We start from the raw sequence: 24,016 nt of genomic DNA, 5'->3' as shown, positions 1-24,016 counted from the left end.
CCGCCCCGCCCCCGATCGGCTCCGCGGGCGGCGGAGGCGGAGCCGCGGCCGCAGAGGGCGTGTCCCAGCCGCGCGGCCGCTGATTGGCTGCGGGCGCGGCGCGGGGGGCGTGGCCGGGCGGGGGCGCGGCGCGGCGCGGGCCGGCGGCGGCGGCGGCGGCGGCGGAGGGGGGAGGCGGCGCCGGGAGCCGCGAGCCCTGCCCGGGCGGCGGCCACGGAGCGGCACCGGCACCGCGCCCGCACCGGGACCCGCACCGGGACCCGCAGTCTCGGCCCGGCCCGGCCCCGCGGCGGCGCCCCCTGCCCGGAGCGGCGGGCTCGGAGCCCCTCGTTGCAGCCCCCGTTAAAAGCTGGGGGTAATCCGTTGTTTTTTTTTTTTTTTTTTTTTTTTTTTCTTAATTAATTTCCGTCGGCTCGCGCCGCAGCGGCGGCATCATGGGGCTGCCGGCGCTGGAGTTCAGCGAGTGCTGCCTGGACAGCCCGCAGTTCCGGGAGCGGCTCCGCTCGCACGAGGCCGAGCTGGAGAAGACCAACAAGTTCATCAAGGAGCTCATCAAGGACGCCAAGTCGCTCGTCGCCGCCCTCAAGAGTGAGTGCGGGCCGGGGGCGGGCCCCGCGGCACCCCCACCCCCCCCACCCCCCCCGCACGCCGCCCCCCGGCCCTGCCCCGCGGCCCCCCGCGTCCGTCCCCGCCGCCGGGGACCGGCCCGCGGGGTAACGGGGGCTGGGCCCGGCTGCTCGCGGCGGGGAGACCCCGGGGGCTGCTCCCCCGGGGACCCCCCAGCACAGGCGCGGCCCCGCACCGCGCTGTGCCCCCACCGCCTTCGGGGCGAACAAAGGCTCGGGGCGCTGCGGGGCTGCGATCGTGGCCGGTGGTTGCGTTCGCTTCGTTCTGGAAGAAGCAGCGCGCCGCTGCCCTGCCCTTCGTGGGCAGCGCATCCTAGAAGCTGCCGCGGGGTCCTGGCGGTGCTGCCCTGCCCTGCCCTGCCCTGCCCTGCCCTGCCCCGCTGGGGGTTGGGTGGGCTCCCCGCGGCAGGTGCCTCCGGGCGGGCTGCGCTGCCGCCTCCTCTCCCCTTTTCCTCTCCCCTTTTCCCCGCGCTCGCCCACCGGCTGGCTCAGCTCGCTGCCTGCACCGGCGTGCCGGGGAGCCGGCGGCGTGCGGGGCCGCGCTGCAGCCTCCGCGGGGTGCAGTCGGTGGGCTCGGCGGGGCTTTGATGATCTTCGAGGTCTTTTCCAACCCGAGCGGTTCTGCGGTTCCATGAACGCATCTCCAGGTTAAATCCATCTCCGCGTTAAATGCCAGCTCCCGCAAAGGGCTGCGAGGCCGTCAAGGAGCCGGCGACGGGGCCCGTGCTGCCCTGGCAGGGCACGGCAGTGTTGGTCCCAGGCCTGGCTCCGGTTTCGGAGCACCTCGTCCAGCTGTGCTGCCGCGGGCCAGCGGCGATGCCCACGGCTTCGGGACTTGAGCCCTGGGCAGGCTCTTGCCCTGCGGGTTACCCGTGCGGCGGCCACCAGCCACGTGCTGCGTCAGCCTCGGTCACCGCTTCCTTCCGTGGAGGCAGAGGAGGTGTGAAGCCCTGCCGAGCTGCGGGGCTGTCACCTCTCGGGGCGCTCGGCTGGACGTGGGTGGAGCTGGCAGGGCTGGCGGCTCCATCTCAGCATCTCCCTGCATGGCTCTCGAGGTGCCGCGGCTCGCCGGGAGCTCCAGCCGGTGCCGCTCCTCCCAAGCCCTTGGTTGGTGTCTCCAAGCGGCTCGTGCTCCTCAGCCTGGCTGTCGGCAGTGTCTGGGGCTCCTTCTGTGGGTGTCACCGCCGAGGGCGTGCAGGGCTCGGGTCCCCCAAAGCCCCAGCGTGGCCGCGCTCCCCTCCCGGGGTGAGGGGCTTGGCCGGCGGCTGGGCTCCTAGCAGAGGGCGTCAGCGTGAAACCGAAACTTCTTGAGGTCTTGGCAGTGTCCTCTCGCATTTTCCTTCCTCTTGTGCTTTCGTGAGCGTTTCACATCCTCTTTGTCTCGAGACGGGCGCTGGGTGCGAGGGAAGCGTGACTGTGCGGCGGGGAGGGGCGGCGGGGGCAGGATCGGTGCCGAGGTACGGGGTGGGGAGGGGGCTCCTTCCCCAGCGCCTGGCAGAGCCCCCACCAGCACCGTGCTGGGTGCAGCGGCCTGCTGCTGCTGCGCGTCGGGGCCCACGGAACTGGCTCCGGTGTGTGTCGGGAGGTCCCCGCGTGGATTTTGTGGAGAGGCTGGTGTGCAGTAACCCTGCTTTCGCCCTTTGTGAAGGTGTGGGACAGGATGATACCGAGTCGTAGCGTTTCTTAACTTCATGTGAAAAAAAGAATCCAGAAGGTTGAAGACAAACCTGGTTTGCTGGTGGGCTGGTCCCGTTAAATATCCTGTGATGTCTAGGACACCTCCGGAGTGTGAGTGATTACAAGGATGTAGCGCTGCTTTTCCCAGGGAGCGTCTGTCCCTGTTCCTATTGTCTCCCTTTCCTGCTCGCTGGCAGCGAGAGCGACCTGGTTTTCAGCGGAACGCGTCCCTCTTTCTCCCCTGCACGCCACACGTAAATTATTCACAAAGTTTTGCAAATGCGGAGGAGACCTGAAGTGAGATACAGATGATGGCCTGGCAGCCCGCACGCTGGGGGACTTGGTCCCCGGCACGGGAGCCGTGGTGACCGACGTTACCGGGGTTGTTTTTTTACCCCTTCGTGTCCCCTGTGGGTGGGCGGGGGCCGTGCCCACGGTGCCAGCGTCGCCCCCAGCCCCGCTGCCCCCGGGGCCTCGGTGAGCTCGGCCCCACGCGGGCGGCGTTTGTGCACAGGGAAGATGGGGGCTGAGGGAAGGGAAGGGGCCGGTCGCAGCCTGGGCCGTGGCCATCCCTGTGCCTGACCCTGGGTTTCTGGGCCGGTTGGGTGCATTTCGGGCCCCCTGCACGGCACCCGGGAGGCCCAGAGGTGTTGCGGGCTCGTCCCCTCCTCGGGCACCGTGTGTGGGTTGGGGACAGGGCCGTGCCGCGGTGCCGGGGAGGGCAGCCCCGTGCCGAGCCGCCTGGGTGCTGCGTTTGTTGGTCTGCTCTGTTCCGCCTGCTCCCAAGCGCTCATTTGAAGCCACCGAACTGGTCCCTGCCTGGCGGCGGGGCCCGGCCTCGGGGCTTTCTCCTGGTGGCGCGGAGCTGGGGCTTCGCCATCGCAGGGGGGGACGGGGCTTGGCGCGGAGCTGGGGCAGAGCTTGCCCTCTGCGCTCTGCCCCCGGCGTTTTTAAGCAGCCTGGGACGCGTCCCTTTCCACCGCCGGCACGCAGCCTACAAATCAAAACGGGTGGCTGCGTTCCTCCTCCTCATCGGCACGGAGAGCTTCGGCTGCGGGCTGTGCGTGCTGGGATCCGGTGCCGTGCGGGTTTGGTTGCGTTTCTCAGCAGCCTCTCCCCAAAATCCAGCCCTTATCAGGTGCGCGTGCCGGTGATCGTGCCGCTCCTCTGCAGCGGTGTGCTCCTCAACGGGGGTGCTGCCGTGCTGTAACTGGAGCTGGTGCCCCGGTCTGAAGCTTGCCTAGAAGCAAAAGTGAAACTTTTTTCCATTGTTTAACCTGAGCGATTAATTCCCTTTTGGTATAAACAAGGCTTATTCTGGGAATAAAGAAATGCCTGAAAAGACTCCGAGCAGTACTTTCAGCTGCCTTTCGCTCCAGGGAGCTTTGTTCCCCGAGCAGCCAGCCTTGCTGCCGTGTGCTGGTGGCTGTGCAGAGCCCCCCTTCAGCCCCCAGCCCCCGGCAGATGTACGAGCGAGGCATTTTCCCCACTGCTTCCTGTTGTCTCCCCAGCGCAGGAACTGGGTGCGATGGTCTCCATCTCCTGTGTGCAGTGCTGGGCGGCCACGTGCCCGTGTGTGAAACCCAGGTCTAAAAACCTTGCTGTTGAGGGCATACACGGGGATGAAGTTGGCTGGCCAGGACCCTTTAATTTTGGGCTGTAAGCGTGACACAGCCAGGGAGCGAGCGGAGGTGTGCCCTGGATGCCCTCGTTCCACCTCTCCCGGGCAGAAGCCCTCGGGCGTGCTGGCAGAAGGGCTGGGGCTGGGGCTGGGGCCGCTCCGCTCCTGGGGTAGAGGCCCCTGTGGTGGATGTGGGCAAATTCTGGGGGAGGAAATCCAACCCCCCCCGCCCCTTTGATGGTTTTCATCCCTTTTACCCGACTCGGCTCTGGAGGAAGCAGTAACGACCCAAGCCTCCCTCCTACGTGCAGGCTGCGAGGAGGGATGAGACGCAGGGAGTCAGACCGACCTTGCCAGCACCAGCCCGTATGTTCGCAGGTGGCAGCAGTGGTGGCGAGGGATGCGCTGGTGGCTGGGAGACGGCGTTACCTCTGGTATTTGGGTTTGAAGGAGAAGGAGCGCTGTGCTTTCTGGAGGCTGGAAACAAATCCCCCCGGTGGGGCAGCTGCGGCTGTTCGAGTCGGGTCTGCTCCGGCCGTGCCCTGGGGAGCGGTGCTGGGACGCGGTGCTGGCAGCTGGAGGCCAGGCACGGCGGCAGGGTCATCTACACGGAGCCCAACTGCACCTTCAGCTGCTGGGGGGGCCCCAGCTCCTTCCTGCCCCCCCCGGGTGCTCCTGGAGGGACTGGGGCTGTGCTGCGAGAGCTCGCCCCGTGCCGTGCCGCACCGCGCAGCGCCCAGACCCAGAGGAGCTGCTGCTTTTACCCCGCCTGCTGATTCTCCTGCCCTGATGCTCAAGCTCCGTTAGGCGCTCGATTCCTGTTTCAGTCTAATTGCAGCAGGTGATGGGGTCTCGTGCTTCTAAGTCTGGCTGCTTCCCCTAGATCTTGCTGGGGCGCTGCTGTGGGTTCCCTGCTCTGCGGGTTTCCTGCCGCCCACCCCAGCGCGCGGCAGCCTGGGTTTGCCCAGGTCGGAACCTGCAGGGAGATCCCCCAGCAGCTCGAGCGGGCATCTCTGGTTACGTGCTGATCGTTGGTGACACCTTCGTGCACTGGGAAGCTCGTGGCTGTCCCAGTTACCTAACCTGCAGAAGTCCTGCGCGAGCTGGGAGGCGAACGTTATCCCCACCTCGCTGCGTCACAGCCCCTGCCCGTGGCCAGGAGGGAACCGGGCACGGTTCAGGGCTTAAAACCCGGGTTTTCTGCTCTGCTGCCTCCTCCGCTCCCCGCCGCCGTGTCCCCGTGCAGCCTGCGGGAAGGAGCGGGCGTGGGGCACTGCGAGGCTTCCCCGCTGCCGCCCTGCTCCTTGCCTCTGCCAGCCAGGCACGGCACCGATCCGAGCGGCAAAACGCAGGACTTTTTTTTTTTTTTTTTTTTTCTGAGATGAGTTGCTGTGATTTTTCTGCTTCATTTGTCCGGCGAAGGTGCAGTTTTGCAGCCAGCCTCGGCCTCGGGGCTCCGCCGTGTCAGGAAGGATTTTCCACCTGCCCGTCCTTTCCGCGGGCTGCAGGGGAGGTTTGTGCTGCGGGAGCCGCTGGCGGCACCTGGGCCAGAGCGCTCTTGCCTCCTTTGCATGACCTGCGCGGCTTGTGGAGCCACGCGTTTAGTAGCTTGTCTGGAATTTTATTCAAATGAGGTGCAGCACAAATAACAATAATACTCTGCTTTATTTTCAGCACGGCTTAAAGGCTCCTCCTCTGCCTCCCCAGTGGAGGTTAGCAGCAGGAATTGCTGCGCTGGGGGGTGGCCGGATCCGGCCCCACATCCGCGCCAGACGAGGAAGCTGCAGAGCAGAAGGCTTTGGACGAGCAGGACAGTTTGCGTTTGTGACGGTGCCTTTTACATCCTGCAGGGAGGCAGCTCATTAACAGAGCTCTTGCTCATGTAGAGCTTTGACCCGGAGGCGCGCGTCCCGACGCAGTGCTGCGGTGACGCTGTCGGGACGAGTGGCTGTCCCCATGCGTGGCGCGGCGAGGTGTGCTGTAAGCAGGGGGGTCAAAACGAGAGGTTAAAACCAGCCCTTGAGGGATGGCAGGGATGTGTCGGGGAGTAACGAGCTGCTTTGAAACGATCCTGACTGCGCTGCCAGAGCCGGCATAGCAAGGAAGCGCGCGCTTGTGCTTTGAGGAGGAAAATGTAAGCAGGGGGTGGCTCAACACAGGGTGGGCGCGGAGGGGACCTCTCCTGGAGGGGCGCTGGGTGGGCTGCCTGGTCTTCCTGCAGCACCAGGCACCTGCTGGCTACGCTGGCGGTGCACTTGGCTCCGCGGCAGTTTCGGCAGGGCCGTGGCTGTGCTGGCGTGCCAGCAGGACCAGCAGCCCCGCGGAGCCAGGCGGTGTGAGCACGGTGTTACCCGCATGCTGGGGGCAGCGGGGGGGGTTGTGGTTTCGAGGGCATCAACCGATGATGACATTCAAGACTTGTGCAAGGAAATGCTCTTTCCTTGGTGGTGCCGGGGCTCCAGCAGCTCTGCGGGCTGCACCGAGCTGGGTGGGAGCTGCGGCTCCTCCCTGCACCGCATCGCCAGCCGCAGGCAGCGGCAGCGCCCCGGCACGAGCGAGATAAGGACGGAGTGCAGTGCCAGCACCTGCTGCTCGTCTGGAGAAACCCCTCACCCCATCGGGGCTCGTCCCTCCGTCCGGGTGGATGGAGCAGTGGCAGCCGGGCACCCGGCACGGCGATGCCGAGGTCCCATCCAGGCTGGTGGGGCTGAGGCATCGCTGGGGCTCCCCCTGCGAGGGCAGAGAGGTGACCGCGCGTCCCTCTGCTCCTGCAGCCAGCCCTCGTGGGCTTCTCCCCGCAATGAGAGGAGCAGTGCCCGCCCCAGCCCCAGGTCTGGGCTCTGCGCTGCTCCCTTGCCCGCCCCGGGCTTTTTGGGTGCACAGGCTGTGGTGTCCGGGCTCACGTCCCTCCACCAGCGCTGCTCTGCCCGAGCAGACGGGTCAGCGAGGGGCTCCCGAAGCAGCTGGCCCGCACGAGGTGCGGCAAAGGTGATGTTACGGAGCCCGAGCTGGGGTTCTTCTGGTTCGGAGCGTTTTGGGCAACCCTTCAGCTTCCTTTTGGCACCTTCCAGCAGCTCACCCAGCAGGAGGATGTGCCGTGCCAGGTATTCATCGCCGCTTTCTTTCTATTTTTTTTTCTGATGTGTCAATTTTAAGCACAACCAAACGAGCCAGCTTCATATGCGGCGTGATAAATAGATTTAGCGTGACCCGGTGTGGGTGGGGAGTGGAGAGAAAGCGAGGGGGAGCTTGTACTCAGCTCCGCACAGCTTGTTCGCTTCACTGCTGCTCCGCGTGAATCATCTCCCTTCTCCTCCGCGCGTGTGAGCGAGCTGTCACGGCGCGGCCGCTCCAGCAGAGCGGGGATGTTTGCGTCCCTTCTCCCGGCACGCTCCCCCCGCGCCGTGAGCCTGCTCCCGCCTGCTTGTCTTCATCGCTCCGTCCCGGCGGCCCCGTGCCCGCTGCGGGCGCGTGCTCCTGGGGCGCCGCCCGGGCTCTTCGAAGCCTGGATGGCTTTGGTGCGCGTGGAGGAACAGAGCTGCCGTTCCCATCCCGATTTCTCCGAGGCGCTCGCCGGGGCCGCAGGTCGCGGTGCTGGCCGGGCTGCGTGCGCTGGGACACTGCGGGGCGCTGAGCGCGGCGCAGCGCAGGAAGGGGCCGTGTGTTAGTGCCAGGCTCGCCTCTGCCTGGGTTTAGGCGCAGCACACGAGCCTCCGAGCCAGATGGTCCCTGCGTGCGGAGCGGCGGCGAGGCTGCGCCGCACGTGGGCCGGGGCCGGCGGCGCGGGAGCGCTCAGGAAGGGGCCGCAGATGTCGCTTCCTCCGCGCGCTGCCGCTCGGGCACGCGGCGCTCGCCGTGAGCTGGCGGTCGCCGGGGTTTAGCCAGCTCGTGCGGCAGCTCTGCCGTGCGGTCGCTTTGCTTGTTTTAATCTCCTGGTGTTTTTTGATTAACTCTGGTTCAGGCTGGAGAGGAGGCGTTTTGCTGGAGCTCGCGGGGAGGCCGTGGTGGCCACGCTGTCCCCGGGCCCTGCCGCGTGTCCCCGCGCCCCTTCCAGTTGGGGACACGGTGACAGCTCGGTGCGTGCTGCCCCACGCCTCCCCTCCGGCCCGGCTCCGCAATTCTCCTAAAGACGAAAATGCTGCCTTTGTTCCGGGCTGCAGCGCAGAAGAATCTATTTTCAAAAGATACAGACTGTTTATCTACAGGCAGGCAATAAATAGCTCATAAAACTGTTGGAAACCACGAACTTTTTTTTTCCGGGGACAGGAGCTGCAGCGCTGGCTTGCACGTGGTGGGTGCCGCAGCGGGAACTGCGGGGCCTCTCTGCTGGCCCCGGGGCTGGCGCTTGGTGGCCCCGCGCTGTCCCCCACCACACCCGTGTGCTGGGTGGTGGGCGTCTGGGTGCACACCCACGTGCTTGGATCTCTTTAGCGGCTCCCGACCCTGCTGCGGGACCCGGGGGAGGCGGAAGGGGGGCTCTGTGCCCGCGGGGTTACCTGGCGAGCCAGCTGGGGCGTGCCTTTACGGTGGCACTCGAAATAATGAAGGTTTCCGTTCACTGCTTTTTTGTAGCAGAACCGGTGTCTGGCCAGAACGATGCCCTCGTCGGATGCTGGTTGCTTAGCAATGCGTTAGAAAAAATAACCCAGCGCACAACAGGCGCTGCGTGGCGTCGCCTGCGTTCCCTCTGCGGCCGGCACCGCTTCGCCCCGCGTGCGCTGGGCGGCGGGCGGAGCGCGGCTCTTCCACTTCTCCCAAAATCCGGGGGCAGAAGGGCCGGGACCGCAAGTGCTGCTGTGCTGGGTCGCTGCTTCCCGACCCAGAGGCTCCGGGGTTTGTCCCTGAGAGATGGGGGGCATCTCCCCACCGCGTGGCGTCTCCAGCCCTTTCCACCCCTGGCCCCGGCGCTTTGGGGCTGGTGCTGGTGGCAGTGCCCCGGGCACCGCGGTCACCCCAGCTCCCTCCTGCGCCGCTCCTCACGCCCGTGCCTCTGCAGGCACTCGGTTTATTTCTTACTTTTTTTTTTTTTCCCCTGTCGAAGCAGGGAAAAATTGACTCATTCGTCGGTGACATTTCCATGAGCACGGTGGGATTTTTTCCTGCTCTTTGGTGGAGGAGCAGCGGAGGCGAAAGGATTTCCGCAGGCTCCCGGGGAGGAAGGGGAAGGAGGCTGCTGCGGAGCTGCCGGATGGGGGCGCGGGGCTGACCCCGCTCTGCTGGGACCCGGCCCCGGCCTCGGGCAGTGTGGGGGTCTCGGGTCCAAAAGCTGGGCTGCTGCCCCATTCCTCAGGTCATCCCACAGCCAGCAGAGCGCTCTTCCTTTATGTGTGGCTCAGTTCTTTTTTTTTTCATGTATTTTTCCCAAATGTGCCCCTGAGAGCTGCTTCCTTGGAGGTGAGATCTTCATCCGCGTCGCCTGCTGTTGTGGGGCTGTGCCACCGCGGAGGGTGACAGCTCCTGGGTGTCACCAGAGGGGCTCAGACCGCTTCCCCCGCCCCGAGGCACCCCCAGTGTTTTGGCACCTGCCTGCTGAGAAATGGAGCAGGCTCCCTGCTGGGCTAGCCATTAACTAATTAGATTTAATAACGAACTAATCCAAATGCGTGGCTACTGCCTGGGGTAATCTGCTCCCGCGCGTGGTGTTCACACATGGTGTCTGGTCGGGGGCTGTGACAAGGGGCTGTCCCCCCGCGTGGGGACACTGCCAGCACGGTGCGCGGGCTGCCCCGCTCGGCCGTCTGCGCTGCTAATGGTTATTAACTTGGTCAGGAGCAAATTTCTTTTGGATTAGTGTCCTCTGAATTGATTAACTGTCTCAGACAGAGCATTTTATTCTAATGAAATGCGATTCCAGGCTCCAGCCAATGAATTATTATGGCAATGAGGGTAAAGTAACCTGCACTGCTTCTGTAGGTCGTCCTTCCAGGTTTTAAGCAGAGGAGAGAAACAGAAAGGGCTCGGAGGAGGAATTGCAGTTACGGAGGAGCTCAGAGGCCCAAAGCAGGCGCTGCTGCGGCTGGGGACACGGCTGCTCTCCTCCAGCCTCGGAAGGGAGGGGGGAGAGGCTCGGTGCGGCTGCTGCCCACACGCTGGGCGCTTTTTTGTGACCCATCCGACGGCGTTGTGCACGGCACTGCTGGGTGCGCGCCCCCGAGGATCAGCGCTTGTGCCCGGGGCAGCGGCGGAGCTTTTCTGTGCTCCTGGGGGGCCTGTGCTGTGGGCAGTGTCAGCAGGCTGGGGCTGCACGGGGCCCCTGCTGCACATCGGGGCACGGAGCCGCCCTGCTCGCCCGCGGCGTACCTGGGGAAAGCCGGTGGAGAGGGCTGGCGGGTGGCCGCGGGCGAGGGGGGCAGCAGGGCACGGGCGTCCCGCGGGCAGGGGGAGACGCAGCGCTCGAAACCCCCGCTGCCGGCACGAGCTTGAAATGTCTTTCGTAGTTTCGGGCTTACAGATGGCAAGCGTGAACGACACGATGGCCGCGCCGTCTGTCCGCATTGCCGTCCTCGCAGCAGCGCTGTTCCCGAGTGCCTTTGCTGACCCTGCTGGTGCCGTTAGCCCCATGCTGGTCCCCACGGGCGCTCCGGCAGCCTGCGGGGTCTGTCGGGTGGCTGCCTCGGGGCGTGCCAGCCGGGGCGGTAGCTTTCCATTTCCCTGCCGCTCCCCTGAATTCTCCAGGCACTTGAGCTGTCACCCGCCTTTGCCGTTTTGACGTATCCTCCCCCTGTGCCGGGTGCGTCGGACGCTTACGTTTGGTTTTCTTCCCAGCCCTCCTCTGCCCCCACCTGTGCTCCGTCCCCTCGGAGCCCGGCGGGCTCAGCCCCACGCTCGCCTCGCTGCCAGCAGCCCCTTACCGACGGGATTGTGGGTTAGGAGGGGCCTGGGGGGAGTTCTGCTATAAAACAACACCAGGATGTGAACGAAAATAAACACGGGGAAAAGTGCCAGACGTGGTAGCTGGGTGGGGAAGCAGAGCAATGTGTTTTGTTTGGTTTCACCGCTAAGCACGCGAGCCGTGCGGTGGCCGGGGAGGCAAGGCACCCTGCGCGACCCCGGCACTTTGTGGGCGCCAGCCCCCGCGTGCCCCCCCGGGACGGCTCTGCTGGGGGGTCCCCGTGCGGCCGCCCCGTCCCACACGCAGCAGGAGCACCGGGCTGTTTTCGCAGAGCACAACACCGGCGGGTGCGTGGGGTCGTGCTTCTGCCCGTGGTGTTGGCCGCGCTCGTCCCCTCCTCGTGGAGACCCACCCGGCGTTTCGGTTCCCATCACGGTGCCGTCCAGCCCCAGGATGTCGCGGTGTCGGTACCCGGCTTCGAGCCCCTTCTCTTTCTGGGTGCCCACAGAGCGTCCCGGGGGCTGCGAGCGCTGGAGCCCCTCGGGAGCGGGGGGACGTGCCCAGCGTGTGCCTGCCTGCCTGCAGCCGGAGGTGTCGGCCTGCAAGGCTCCGCCGGAGCAGGGAGCCCTTTGGGGCCATTTGCTTCGCTTCTTCCGTGGGATTTGCGCGCGGCTTCCCCGAGCTGACCGTCAGGAGGCGGCTGGCAGCGCTCTGCCTCGCGGCAGCACGCAGCTCTCGCAGCCTGCTCCGGCGTTGCTCAAGCCGTCTGGTCTTCTATCGCTTTCCTTCACCCCTGCCCCGCGTCACCTCTGTCCTTTCTGCTCCTGGGCCTCTGAGCTGGGTGCTCGTGCAGCCCGTTAGGTGCCTCGGTTCCCCCCTAAATAACCTTAACGCAGAGCCGGGGTAGGGCTGAGCTGCGCTGCGCCCTAAACGCGGTGTTTAGTGCTGAACGGTTTGCATTGGAAAATCCCCTGTGGTTTATAGAGCCCGGGGCTGCTCGGCCCTGAAGCTCCTGGGCTGTGCGGAGCTGTGCCCCCCTCCCCAGCCACCGGGCTTTGGCAGCTCGGCGGCGAGGATCATCTTGACAAGTGCAGTTTGCATACCAGGAGTAACTTCCAAAGAGATCCCAGATGATGCGAAGTGTTAAAATGTATTTTCATGAAGGGATTATTGAAGACTTCTGAGAGGTAAACTTCCCCGTGGATGGAAACCTCGGAGCAATGCCCCTTTATGCCGGGCCCCCGGGGGCCAGCTCAGCGACCACCCCGGGCATCTCGGTTTCCCTGCGGTGCTGTGCAGCTCTGATGCGCCTCGGCCACCGTGGGACAAAATCTGTGCCACCAGAGCTGCTGCAATGATTTCGTTGTAATAGGAAGTGCATGGACAAGTGCTAAGAAAAGCTGAACAGGAAGGGTGGAGAGCTGTGGTGAGATTCGTGCCCGGAGCCTGGCGAGCACAGGGTCTGGACCAGACCAAAATGCCCCGAAACTGCAGAAGGTTCGGGCTGGTGCAGTTCAGAAAAAGCACAGATACTTTGGGGCAAGAGGAAGAGGGCTCCAACTAATGATCAGTTTCCTCAACCCAGGAGGCGGCAGCTGGGAATAGCAGAGCAGCGAGCTGTGCGTGAACCAAGGGAAGCGGCACGGCGACGCTTCCACGGGGCGCCTGGGGACCGGCTGCCGAGCGCTGAGGAAGAGCCCCCGGTGCTGTGCTTCGCTTCCTTCCGTGGTGGGGACGTGAGCTGTCCTTGCAGGGCCCACGAGGGGCTTTCCTCCGTCTGCATCTCTCGCTTTCTGCTAACTCGGAAGAAAAGGCAGAGGCTCGCTTCCCCCTTGCCTCAGCTTCCAGCGGGGCTCCACGTCCCACGGCAGCGCAGGACCTGCTGTCCCCAGCGCTCCGAGGAAACCTCCTTCACCTTCCTGGAGCTCCGGCAGCATTTCCAGGAGACCTGACGTCCTCCTGACTTCATTTCTCTTGGATCTTCGGTGCCGTTCATCAGGCGTCTCTTTGCAAAACATCCTGGCCTGGCAGCGCTCCCACAGCAGCGAGCAGCATTAGTGATTTGGGGGTGGGCGATGACGTGGCCGGGGTGCTGGCTCGGTGGGGAGCGGAGAATAATTTTAGCTGTGTAACCAGGCAGGCCTGCCAAAGGCTGACTTTGTTTTTCACGAAGCGCAGAACTTTTATCTCTTAAAATACCATGAAAATAATTCATGTCTTCAGTGTGTTACTCAAATCTGATCTGCTATTTGAGCCCAGTCAATAGTCCCATTCATCCCACAATGGATCCTCTGTCCTTCTGGCAAACATTTTGCCGTATGAATCCACTTTGAGTGTGTGAAGCGAGGCATATGATGATGCATGGGCTGGAGAGCAGCGCAGTGTGCTCGGCTGGTTACAGCAAAGGCTGAGCGGGAGCTGCGGCAGCTCCTCGGTCTGAAACCTTCGTGCTGTCGTGGACAGGCCACTTGGTTTTTTGGGATTTGCACATTCAAACTTCCCACGTCTCCGCTCTCGGGATGGGGGTCTGGGCACCGAGGAGCTGTGGCCCATGGGGACACCGGTGGGCTCTGCTGAACCGCTGCGTTGCAGACAGGTCGTGTAGGTGTTTGGGGAACTTTCTCTTCAGGATGGTTGCAGGGGGTGTGAATAAAGCCAGGGCTCCGTGCCTGGCCTCCCGGGCACGTGCTGGTCGTCGCTCTGCTTTGCTCCGTTGTCTTGCTTCAGGTCTTCCTTAAGAGGATGTTCTGCGCGGGTGTTTTTAAGGAAGTGAAATGCAGCGAGCTGGCCTGCGAGGGGATTTTCTTCTCTGAGCTGCAAACGTAGCACAGCTTCTTTAAGGCGCTGCTGTTCGGGGCTGGGCTGCTGGGCACAGACACACAGACACACACGCAGACAGACACACACACGCATGGCACGGTCACCTCCTGCACCGAGTTCCCTTCTGCCGCCAGCCCCGGGGTCGCCTCTCTCCTTGTGGTTTTTTTATTCTCCTTCTGGTGCTGAACCCTGGGCAGGGCCTGCCGGCAGCTGTAGGCCCGCACTACACCACTGATTAGCCCCAGCTGCCCGGCACATGAGTTGTTTATTAAATGAGTCGGGGCTAATTGTGGGGGACGGCTGCGTGGGGCCCGGCTCGGCGAGCCCCCCAGGCCGGGGGCTTCTCTCCCCGTAGCCCGAGCAGGCGTCGCTCGGTGGCGATGAGACCTTGTGCTTCTGCAGTACCCCCCTGTGAGCGTACGGCTGCGCTTTCTGCTCTGCCTTCTGGTTCTGAGTTAGCGTGGGGTCATTTTCTGGTGATGCCTTCGGTCTCCTTGCCAAGAGAATTGCTCTTGAGATGTTCCAAGAAGCCCGTCCTGGGCTCTCCCGTTACGTGTCCCAGCTGCTCTGCTCGCATGGTCCCCGAGCAGAGGGAAGGGCTGCAGAGGCCGAGGGCTGCAGCGGGGCCTCCACACGGCCTAAGCAGCTGAGCCAGACCCGGTGGCTGCAGAAAGGGGCTGTTAGGAGGGTCAGCCCACCCTTAGCTTTGAGCCGCACGCCTCCCCTCAGCCCTCTCCTCCTGTAGGGCCGTTAGGGGCAGCCCCAAAACACGCGGACCCCCGGCTTTCACAGGGGTGCCTGCGTGGGGCCTGTGCCCAGGCGGTTTTTAAACGATAACCAGAAGGTGGATCGTAAAGCAGATGCAACTTCCTTTTATTTCTGAGAAACTGTAAGGGATGTGTCAGCGAGGGGGGAGCTGATGGCGTGCAGTCTTTGGGGCTGTCAGAAGCGAGCGCTGCGACGCCAGCGAGCGGGCTGGACGCGGGGGAGCAGACACGCAGTGCCCCTGTGCCGTGGGGCAAGGGATGCACACAGCGGGCCGAGGGATGCTCCTCGTCGCAGTGACAGCAGGGCAGAGGGCAGGGGTGCTGAAAGCAGCTCCAGCGCTGCCGGGGACCCTCCCGTCCCTCCTGCAGGCCGTGCGAGGGGCTGCCTGGCCCGGCCGGACGAGCCCGCTGCTCCCTGCCGCGGGGGAAGGAAGGGGCAGGCATCGCGGTTCCTGTTGTGTCCAATTCGGCTTTAAATATAGGTTATTAAGCAATTTTCTTCACAGGAAGTGTAGAAACACCGCTCTGGGTGAGAACAGAGTGTTTCAGGCGGGACAGGCGCTGAACCTGCGGCGCAGCGTGCGGCCGGCCTCCCGCGTCCCCGTGCCCTGTGCAGCGAGATCCGCCCGATAACCCCGAATTTCTCTTGGCACCTTTGGTCTGTCCCTTCACCTGCTGCGGTGCCCCCGTTGTGACACCCCGCTGCCCCAAGGGAGACGTGCCGGCGGGCAGTGGGTTTGCAGGGCACGGAGCAGTGGAGCCGTGCACAGGACGGGGCTTTCCTCGCACCGGGAGGGTGTGCACGGACGGGGTTACGAAATCAAAGCGCCTTCGTTGTAGGGCCGGCCTTCTGCAGCGTTTCCAAATGTCTTTGGGAAGGGCTTTTTACTTAAAAACCAAACACTTCAGTCCCTTTGCGGTTACAGAAGCTGCTTCCCAGAAGGATGATGCAGCTGAGTGCTGAGGGCCGGGAGGTGACACTGGGGAGGGCTGAACAGGGCGAGTGGGCGTGAGGGGCACGGGGACCCCAGGCAGGAGAGGGGCTGCGGGCTGCTGTCCTCTCGGTCCCCGTGAATGTTGGAAGGAGCCCGGGTCCTGGAGCTGTGAGGCTGTGCGGACAGAGGTGCGAGCTCTGCTGTTCGTTACCTGACCTGTGCAGGTTTGCCTCGAGGGATGTCAGCAGCCTTGCCGGTGGGACCCGGGCACAAAGGCAGCTCAGGGGCGCTCGCACCACGGGTGGACGCCGCCGGGACCTGGCTGCGGTTCAGCTCGAGGTTACGCAAGGGACTCGGAGCAGCATGTGAGCCGCGCATGGGGCTGCTGGGGAGCGGTGGCTGTGGGTCAGCCTCCCCGCTGGGCGCCCTGCCGGGGGCTGCGGGCCCCACGTGTAGCTCCTGGTACCCGCGGGCTCTCGCCCCATCACTGGAGCTCACCGCTGCTCTCACGCCCTGCCCAGCAAGCGGGGTGCGTGGCGGTGTCACTGCCCGCTCCTTTCACGTCCCTCGTCCCCAGCTGCCTGCAGCTTTCTCCCTTTTGGCACCCTGTCCGAGTCGTAACCCTCCTCCAGGAAGGGCAGAGTTCTCAGGAAGGGGAGCGCTACTGTAGCTGTTCCCGTAAACGTTTGAGCTGGTAACCCTATATTGCAGTAACGAGCCCATACATCACTTTTAAAAGGGCATTTTATTTAGATTGCTCGTTGCCGTGGTTACGCAGCTGGACCTCTGGCATGCCGTGCTCGCGCCTGCTTTCTGTCAGATTGACTTTCCGAAAGGGATCCTCCTCCTGAAACGGGTGCGGGGAGCGGGGCGCCTCGGGGCACGGCACGGCACCGCCTGCAGCACCGGGTGGGAATGGAGAGGGGGAACGCAGCAGGTGGGGGAGAGCGTGGGGCAGGAGCTGCCCCTCGCCAGAGCAGAGGGGAGGACAGGCAGGAACAGCACGGAAACCCGGTGACTGCAGACTTAGCCAGTGTTTTAGCACGACCCGTGAGTGAGCGCACTGACCCGCATCGGCATGCAGGCGCCTCCCCTGCCTGGCGCGGGAGGGGAGGGCAGCGAGCCTCGGCTGCACCAGTTGCCTGCAGGTGAGAGGGATTTGGGGTCAGCGCCGCTCAGCCCGTGGGTGTCTCCCCCTTCCCAGACACAGGTAGTGTCGGGGCGCGGAGGCATGGCTGGTTCCCGTGGCCACGGGCAGCCCGGGGGCTCTGCAGCGTGCACAGCTCCTGGCCGGGCTGCCAGGAGGCCCCGCGGGCACTCGGCCACCACGCGGCTTCCAGAGCTGGTGGGGAACAGCCCCGAGCAGCCGCACGGCCCCGGCCGTGCCAGGACCACCACCTAGTGGTGCCCAGGCCCCAGGCCAGCCGCGTTGCTCGGGCGGGCAGCAGGATTTTTCCGGCTTTGTGGTGGTTTTGCCCGATTTTGTGGCTGGTTGGTGAAGCCAGCCAGAAGTTGGAAGCAGAACTCGTGCAGCGCGGGTTTGACTCATGCGCGTGGGGAGCTGCGTGGTTTCGCTCGCGCACGAGGGGAAGCAGAAGTTTCTCCCGAGCCTTCGCAGGATTTTGTTTGTTCACCCGCAGCCCGGGGGGAGGCGAGCGTCTGTCAGCGAGCTCTGCTGAGGGGCGAGCACCCTGCTCGCCCTGCTCTGCCCTTCCCCACACGCCGTCCCTCGCAGTGCGCTTAGGGCTTGTCCTCCTGCCGGAGGGGGTTCCCTAAAACGCTGACGTGCAGTGGGATGCGAGGATGCTGGTGGGCTAACGGGGACTGGGCCCCCCTGCGCTGCCCATCTGCTTTTCTGGCCCAGCCTGCCGCTAATTTTAGCTGCTGCAGCACCCTGTGAGTTGGTTGTGTCACTCAGCGAGCAGCTGGGAGCGATTCCCCTTTATCGCCGCCACGCTGGGAGTTATCTCCTTCTCCTTCAGCGTCTCCCCTCTCTATTTATACGTGCTGTGGGCCATCACGCTTGGTGTGCCCCTGCCCAGGCAGCAGCGGGAGCGAGGGGACGGCAGCCCCCGGGGCCGGGTGTCCGTGAGCCTGGCCGGGTGGCCCGGGGTCAGCGCGGAGCTGGTGGGGAGGAAGTGGCTCCTCAAGTCATTAACGTCATCTTCTCATTAACGTCCTCTCCGTTTCCATTCCAGAGGAGGCAGGAGGCTGCGGGGCTCCTGGGGGCCGGGTTGAAGCCTCCGAGCCACCGAGGGCGTGAGGAGAGGCGCGGGGGGGCCGTGCCGGTGCTGCCCTCAGTAACTCCTGGGGGTCCCCGAGCAGCCGAGCCCCTGCTGCTGCCCGGCCCTCTCCCTGCCGGCATTTCACGGGTTTCCGGCTGCCTCAGGAGTTGTGTGACGGCAGCTGGGCGCAGCTTTGCTTGTGGACTGCGAGGTGGGCAGGATTAGCCCCAGGGATACGAGCAGACACTGGGGGAGCAGCTTTAATGCTAGGAGAAAGCTTTAAAGTCCCTTATCGCCCAGGGAAAGCAAAATGCTCCAGTTCGTCTTCGGTTCTCTTCTGGCAGTGGGTGCCTGAGAGGGGGACGCGGTCCTTATGTGCACGCACGTTTTCCACCGCTGTTCGGAAAGGGAAAAGCTCGCTGAATTTTGGGGACGCTGAGTGCAGCGATGCACAGGGGATTTAGCAGGACAGGATCCTAATGCCGCCTGCGTGCCCAGAGGCCCCGCGTTGCTGCAGTTCGAGCTCCCCGCCGAGCTGGCAGCCTTGCGGTGCCCGGGGGCGTGTGCAGGGCTACGGGGCCGGTTCGGAAAGCCAATCCTGGATCCGCTCAGGTCACTGAAGTAATAACTTAATAGGATTCAGCTCTCGGAGAGAGTCTGTGACTCGTAAAGCAATCAACCTCTGCTGGGACGCCCACAAACAGGGCCTGGGGGCAGCGGGGCTGTGCCCACATTGGCAGCGGTGCCCGGCCGTGCCATGGGCTGTCACCCGCCGTGTTCGCCTCGGGGCCCCCCGAGGCTGTCACGGCAAGAAGCTGAGGCTGCCTCTCCCGTGGCGTGTTTGGGGGTGCTGGTCGGGACCCCAGTGCCCATCCCTGGGGTGTGCAGGGGAGGAAGGGGCCCCCTCCAGTGGGTCCTCCTGGGGGTTGCTGGCTGGGACCCCGTGCCCACCCGTCATGCCGTCGGTGGGCTTGTTCCCCGGCTGACGCCCACGTTTCCCCTCTCCCCGCTGTCTCTCGGCAGATCTGTCGTCAGCCAAGCGCAAGTTCGCCGACTCCCTCAACGAGTTTAAATTCCGCTGCATCGGCGACGCTGAGACGGACGACGAGATCTGCATAGGTGAGAGCGGGCGCTGCTGCGGGGGGAGCCTGGGCCCGCTCCAGACCCCCGGGCTGAGCAGTGCACGGGGTGGGAACACACGAGGACACCAAGGGAGCCGGAATTCCAGCTGGGCTATCCCCTGCTCTGTGGAAACGACGCATTTCTCCTAGTTCAACTTCCACAAAGTCTTCACGAGGAGAACAGCTGCTGCTGCTTGGCTGAAGTCTGCCCCTACCAGATCAGAAAGGAGGAAGATTGCCAGTATCTGAAACCGTTTAGATTATCCAGCCCTTTGCCCTTTCCCGTTTGAGGGCAGGGATCTGGAGATATCACGGCCAGAGATCCTGCCGGGGGCTGCGATCTGCAGGAGAGGAGCAGCAGCCTGCCTCTGTGGCTGCACCCCCTGCACGGCCGCGTGTGAGCAGCCGAGGGCGGGTGATGCTCTGCAGCCTGGGCTGGGCCGAGCACGGGGCAACTTCAACCCCTGCGCTCCATGTTACCCCGTGTCTGCCCAGGCTGGACTTCCTAGAGCTTATTGTGCATGTAGTGTGCAGCCAGCAGAGCGAGTGAGCTTTAGTCCTGATTTGCTTGCTTATTTGTTCCCAGTCTCAGCACAAAGAGCTTTCTCATCCAGGCGGGGCTGGGTGTCAAGTGAATGCAGTGTGCTCGCTGGGAAGGCATCCCCAGGCTGATAGCTGCTTTGGGCGTTATTTCCCCCAAGGTCTGAGGGCAGGCCCTCGCTCCCAGGTCCCCGCAGCAGCCAGCACGGCAGGGTTCGTGCTGCCACGGAGCTGGTGGGCAGCCAGAGCCAGCCTGGGAGGCGGCGAGCACTGGAAATGTGTTGCTATGGCTACTCGGATGCTCGGAGTTAAAAAAAAAAAAAAAAAAAAAAAAAAAAAAGGCGCTGTTAAATGCTGAACCTGTTGGTGTGTCCCTTGCAGCCAAGTCCCTGCAGGAGTTCGCCACGGTGCTGCGGAACCTGGAGGACGAGCGGATGCGCATGGTACGGCCCCGAGAGGGGGAGCCCTGGCGGTGGCACCGCTGCTGCCGGGAGGTTTCAGCTCCGGTCAACGGTGTGACGTCCGTGGCAATGTGTGTGCGGCGGTGCTGAGGGCACAGCGGGCTCCAGGCCCCTTCCCTCACCCATGGCACTGCTGGGGCGAGCAGAGGGAGGGCGCTGTCAGCTTCTGGAAACATCGCAGGGTGCGCTGGGGTGAAGAGCAGGTTTGGAGCAAGCCGCTCAGCCTCCCTCGTGGAGCCCGGTCGGATGTGCAGGAGGAGGAGGAGGAGGAGGCACGGGGGTTTGTAGGAGAGGGTCCTTGGCACAGCAGACCCCAGCGGAGGTGTGCCCGCAGGGAAGGAACAGGGGTGTCGAGGGGCACGGGGGCTGAGCTGGACACACGGCGCCTGGGCGCACGGTGCACTCAGGTGGGGCTCTAGGGGAGGTGAGGTGACTTTTCCCTGTGTGTGTCTGGCAGATCGAGAACGCCAGCGAGGTGCTGATCACGCCGCTGGAGAAGTTTCGCAAGGAGCAGATTGGCGCCGCTAAGGTGGGTTACTTCTGCATCGAGTCATGGCCTTGTCTGTGGCTCAGAGGCAGGGCTCGGGGCTGCTCGGTGCCAAGGGCCCTGGTGTGCCACAGGGACGGGCCCTGCTGGCCCCGGCTGTGGGAGGGGACGGGGACAGCCCAGCTCCTAATAAAGTGCCTCGGTGCTTCCCAGTTCACCTGCAGGCAAGTAATGCACTGACGTGAGCCGTTGGCCAAAAATCACGTGCCAGTTTCAGCGAACTTTTTTTCTTCCTCCGAACCAGAATTTGCATTCTGTGAGATGAGCTCACAGTTGCCTGAAACCCTTCAGCTCCGTGCTCCCTCGTTCCTGGCACGCTGCAGACTCGGGTGGCTTCTGGCAGCCCGGGTGAACCTGGGAACACACCCGTGTGTCTGAGGCTGATGTGGGACAGTCTGTCCCTGCCGGCCTTTCTTTCCTGCCTTTGTTCTGGAATTAAAAACGCTGCCTGTGGCTCTGCTGTTGTTATAACAACCTGCTGCTGCCCGCAAGAAGCACGTGCCACTGAGCTGGGGCAGTGTTTGCATGGCAGCGGTGTGCCTTGTCCCAAGGCCGATCCGACTTGGTTTATGCAGCTGAAAAAAAAAGAAGGAAAAAAAAAGCTACAAAAAGGGATCCCGCAGAAGCGAGCCAGTTACTAACGTACCGTGCCAGGTTCTGCAGATACAGCCCTTCTCCCCTGCTGGCAGCAGTACCTCGGCCAGACAGACTGGGGTCGCCCGCCCCGATGTCTCTCCGGTGCCCTTAGAAGCGGGCGCTGCATGCGTTGGGTGCCGCGGGGTGCCCCCGGGGCTCTCATGGACACGGCTGTCCCCGTGCACACCAGCCCGGAGCAAGGCTGTGCTGCCGTGGGGCTCATCCCGCTGGTGCGGGCGGCGGCAGCCACACCGCATCTCGAGGCAGCGAGACGGGGCTGGGCCCGCGGCCGGGGTGGAGGTGTCGGGGAGGGAGCACACGGGCGCCTCTGCTGCCCGGGTGTGGGCAGGGGCTCGGTGCGAGCCGCCCTCGGGGCACTGGTTGAATCTCCCATGGCTGGATGTCCTCGCGCAGCACCCTTTTTTTGGCCTGACCCTCAGCCTTGTTTCTCCTCCGTCTCCTGGTGCCGCTGCGTTCGGGGTCGGAGCGCGGCGGAGCAGGCGGTGCGTCTGAGCCCGGCCTGGTGGGTAATGAGAAACAGGCGCGGGGCGAGGGAGCTGCTCTGCGGCCGCTGCCTCCGTTTGCCGTCCAATTTGGGCTCTTCAAAGCCTGTCTGCTCTGGGTGTGGCTGCAGGGTTGCTATCGGGTTTTAGAACAAACTTAAAATAAACCCAGCTGCCTTGCCTCGCACGGGCTTTTCCCAGCAGAGGGTTAAGTTCGCGGGAAGCTCCCAAGTTTGCAGGCTGGTGGCTGACTTCTGCGGGGCTGCAAAGATTCACAAGACAAGGCTGGGCTGACATCTGCCTTTCACAAACATCCGAGTTACGGTGCCATCGTGCTGATGACACACGGGATGAGCCGCTGCCCGGGGATGGGAAGCGAGCAGAGCCCTGGCACTGGGGTCGCCTCCCTGGCTGCGCTGCCACCCAGCGGGGCCTCACCTAGCCCCAAATCCCTGGCTTTCACCTGCGCCCAGCCCCCTGGGTCTGGTCCTGTCTTGTATGGGCTGAGCGGAGGGTGAGCAGCTCCCACCCAGGGGGTCCCGTGTAGAAGGGCTGCCGTCGAGCCTCCTCCTGCTGGCGCAGCGCTGTCGGCTGCAGCATCACAGTGTTCGCTCTGTTTTGCAGGACGCCAAAAAGAAATACGACAAGGAAACTGAGAAGTACTGCGGTGTCCTAGAAAAGCACTTAAACTTGTCTTCCAAGAAGAAGGAATCCCAGCTTCAGGAGGTGAGAGCAACCTCTAGTTTTCCATGTCTGCCAGTAACTGTTGAGCTTTTTGAACACTTTAAGCAGCTTACAGCAGTGGTTTTCTTGGCTGTAAACTATTTTTTTTTCTCATGTTGGCTGCGAGAGGCAGGTTTTCCCCTCTTCCTTTAATCGAAGGGGACAGAGCTGTTTTGGTGAGTAAGTCAGAGAGATCCCAAAATGGATAGCAATCAAAAGGGACAGAGAGTTTATAATTAAAGAGCGTAGCAGAAGGGAGCTGGTTCTGCTGCAGGCTTCCTGTGTGCCACGGCAAATCACGGACGTCTTTATTTCCCTTCTCTGGAAGTGGCTGTGCTGGCTTTGAGCTTCGTGAGAAGGGTGATCAGGCTTAGTGCTTCTAAACTGCTTTGTGGGTCTGTTGCTTACTTGGGATGCAGTTTGCTGCGGTGCCAAATGCTCTTACTGGGTGAGCGCGCTGAATTTTCGGTCGTTTCTTCCGAGTCTGGAATTCCTTGAGCTGGCCAGGGCTGGCCGGTCCCTGCAGGACTTGCAGGTCCCTGCAGGGCTTGCTTTTGGGCAGGGTGCTGGTGTGTCCCCAGCTGCCCCTGGAGGGGGGCGGTGGGCGCGGGCACTGCCCCCTGTGCCGGAGCGGTGTGCGGACCCGCTCTGACTCGAGAGAGCAGATCTGCACGTCTGTGGCGCGAGGAATTACCTTCCACCGGAGCAGAGGTGAGGAGGGGCATGGATCTGGGCTGTGAGCGAGTGCTGCCCTGGTGCGGGCGATCTGGGTTCGTCAGCGCCCTGCTGCGTGGTCGCACCCGTCCGTCCTCAGCAGCCTTTTAAAGCCATGTTTGGTTCCTGTTTGAAATGCTATCGCGAGACACCCGGGTGGAGGGTTTCCTTCTGGAGAGAGGAGCCGCTTGTGGCTGTCGCAGTGACATGCAGAGCTGTGGTGCTGAGCCCCGGCCAGAGGACGGCCCTGGGGGGCTGCGCAGGAGCCCAGGACGCCGGGCAGTGGGGTGCTGTGTGCCATGCCGTGCCGTGCCGTGCCGTGCCGGCTGCGTGCAGGATGCTGCTACTGGTGGGTGCTCGGCAGCGCTGGCTGCTGGTGCCATCTGCTGGCATTTTCCACCCCAAACTTCGACTTGGGCTTTTGCTGCGAAGGCTGGAGCCAGCTGGTGCCTGCCAGGAGCTGGGGTCTTTTTCCCCTGCGGCCCTGGAAGAAGCAGCCGTGGCGGATGTGCACAGAGCAGTCGCTGATGGGATGGTAACGTTTTAGGAAAGCCAACACCGACCGTTTATTAGCGGTCTGAAGCCTCATTAGATACCCTGATGGCCGAGAGATGAGGGTTTGTGTCCGGGTGATTGGGTGTTTTATGTTTCCTAATCCCTTCCTGCTGTCCACATGTGGAGGGTGATAGCGGCCACATGTGCAACTGCTGTAGCAAAGCCAGGAGAGAAGGAAACCATGGGAATTCTCTGCTGCTTTGGCTGCTGACCAATTAAATAACACGCTGAGTCTAACGTGCCATTTAACTCCTGGCAAAGTTATTTCATTGCATCATATTTTCTGCTTTTCAGAACTCGATTTGCTAAACGTCTCGGCCTCTGCACCGCAGACACCCAGCACAAATGCTGGTGGCAGGTCACGGGGAAAATGTTCCATTTCACGGCGGTGTCCCAGGGAAAATCGGGAGCAAGCCGCTGTTAACATGCAAGCGGGCATTTGCTGGCTGCGCTCTGCAGCGGGCAGGGGCTCCGTGTGTGCAGCTCTGAGGGGTCCCTGGGGCAGCGTGCCCCGGGCTGGGTTGCGTTGTTTGGGATGGCACTGAGCAGTGACCCCGTCGTGGTGTGTGCTGGAGGCCCCGGCAGCCTCCCATCCTGTCCTGTGCGCGGTTTTCCAGGCAGCAGAGAGCTGCTTCGTGCTGTCGGGTGTGCGGCAGCTTCTCCTTTTTCTCACTTCTAACTCGTGCTTTTCTACCCAGCTGTCGGGGAGGTGA

The 24,016-nt window shown here is 63.5% G+C and overlaps 1 protein-coding gene across 4 annotated transcripts in view; it reads left to right on the top strand.

Annotated features, from left to right (window-relative positions):
* The first annotated feature begins 269 nt into the window (after window positions 1–269).
* ARHGAP26 (Rho GTPase activating protein 26) overlaps window positions 270–24,016 on the top strand; it is a 132,078-nt gene continuing 108,331 nt past the window's right edge. Inside the window, exons 1-5 of one of the 4 annotated variants that reach the window (XM_040573146.1) lie at window positions 270–588; window positions 18,527–18,622; window positions 19,546–19,607; window positions 20,083–20,154; window positions 21,936–22,037. In XM_040573146.1, the coding sequence (XP_040429080.1) occupies window positions 435–588; window positions 18,527–18,622; window positions 19,546–19,607; window positions 20,083–20,154; window positions 21,936–22,037 (486 nt within the window). In that variant the 5' untranslated portion in view covers window positions 270–434. Of the gene's footprint in view, window positions 589–17,695; window positions 17,715–18,526; window positions 18,623–19,545; window positions 19,608–20,082; window positions 20,155–21,935; window positions 22,038–24,016 lie in introns of those variants that run through there. The other 3 variants (XM_040573148.1, XM_040573149.1, XM_040573147.1) reach the window with 3 other exon arrangements.

Source organism: Cygnus olor, chromosome 14 (genome assembly GCF_009769625.2).
Source record: "Cygnus olor isolate bCygOlo1 chromosome 14, bCygOlo1.pri.v2, whole genome shotgun sequence".
NCBI lineage: Eukaryota > Metazoa > Chordata > Aves > Anseriformes > Anatidae > Cygnus > Cygnus olor.
The sequence above is the reverse complement of the archived record's forward strand: the minus strand, read 5'-3'. Positions and strand labels throughout refer to the sequence as shown.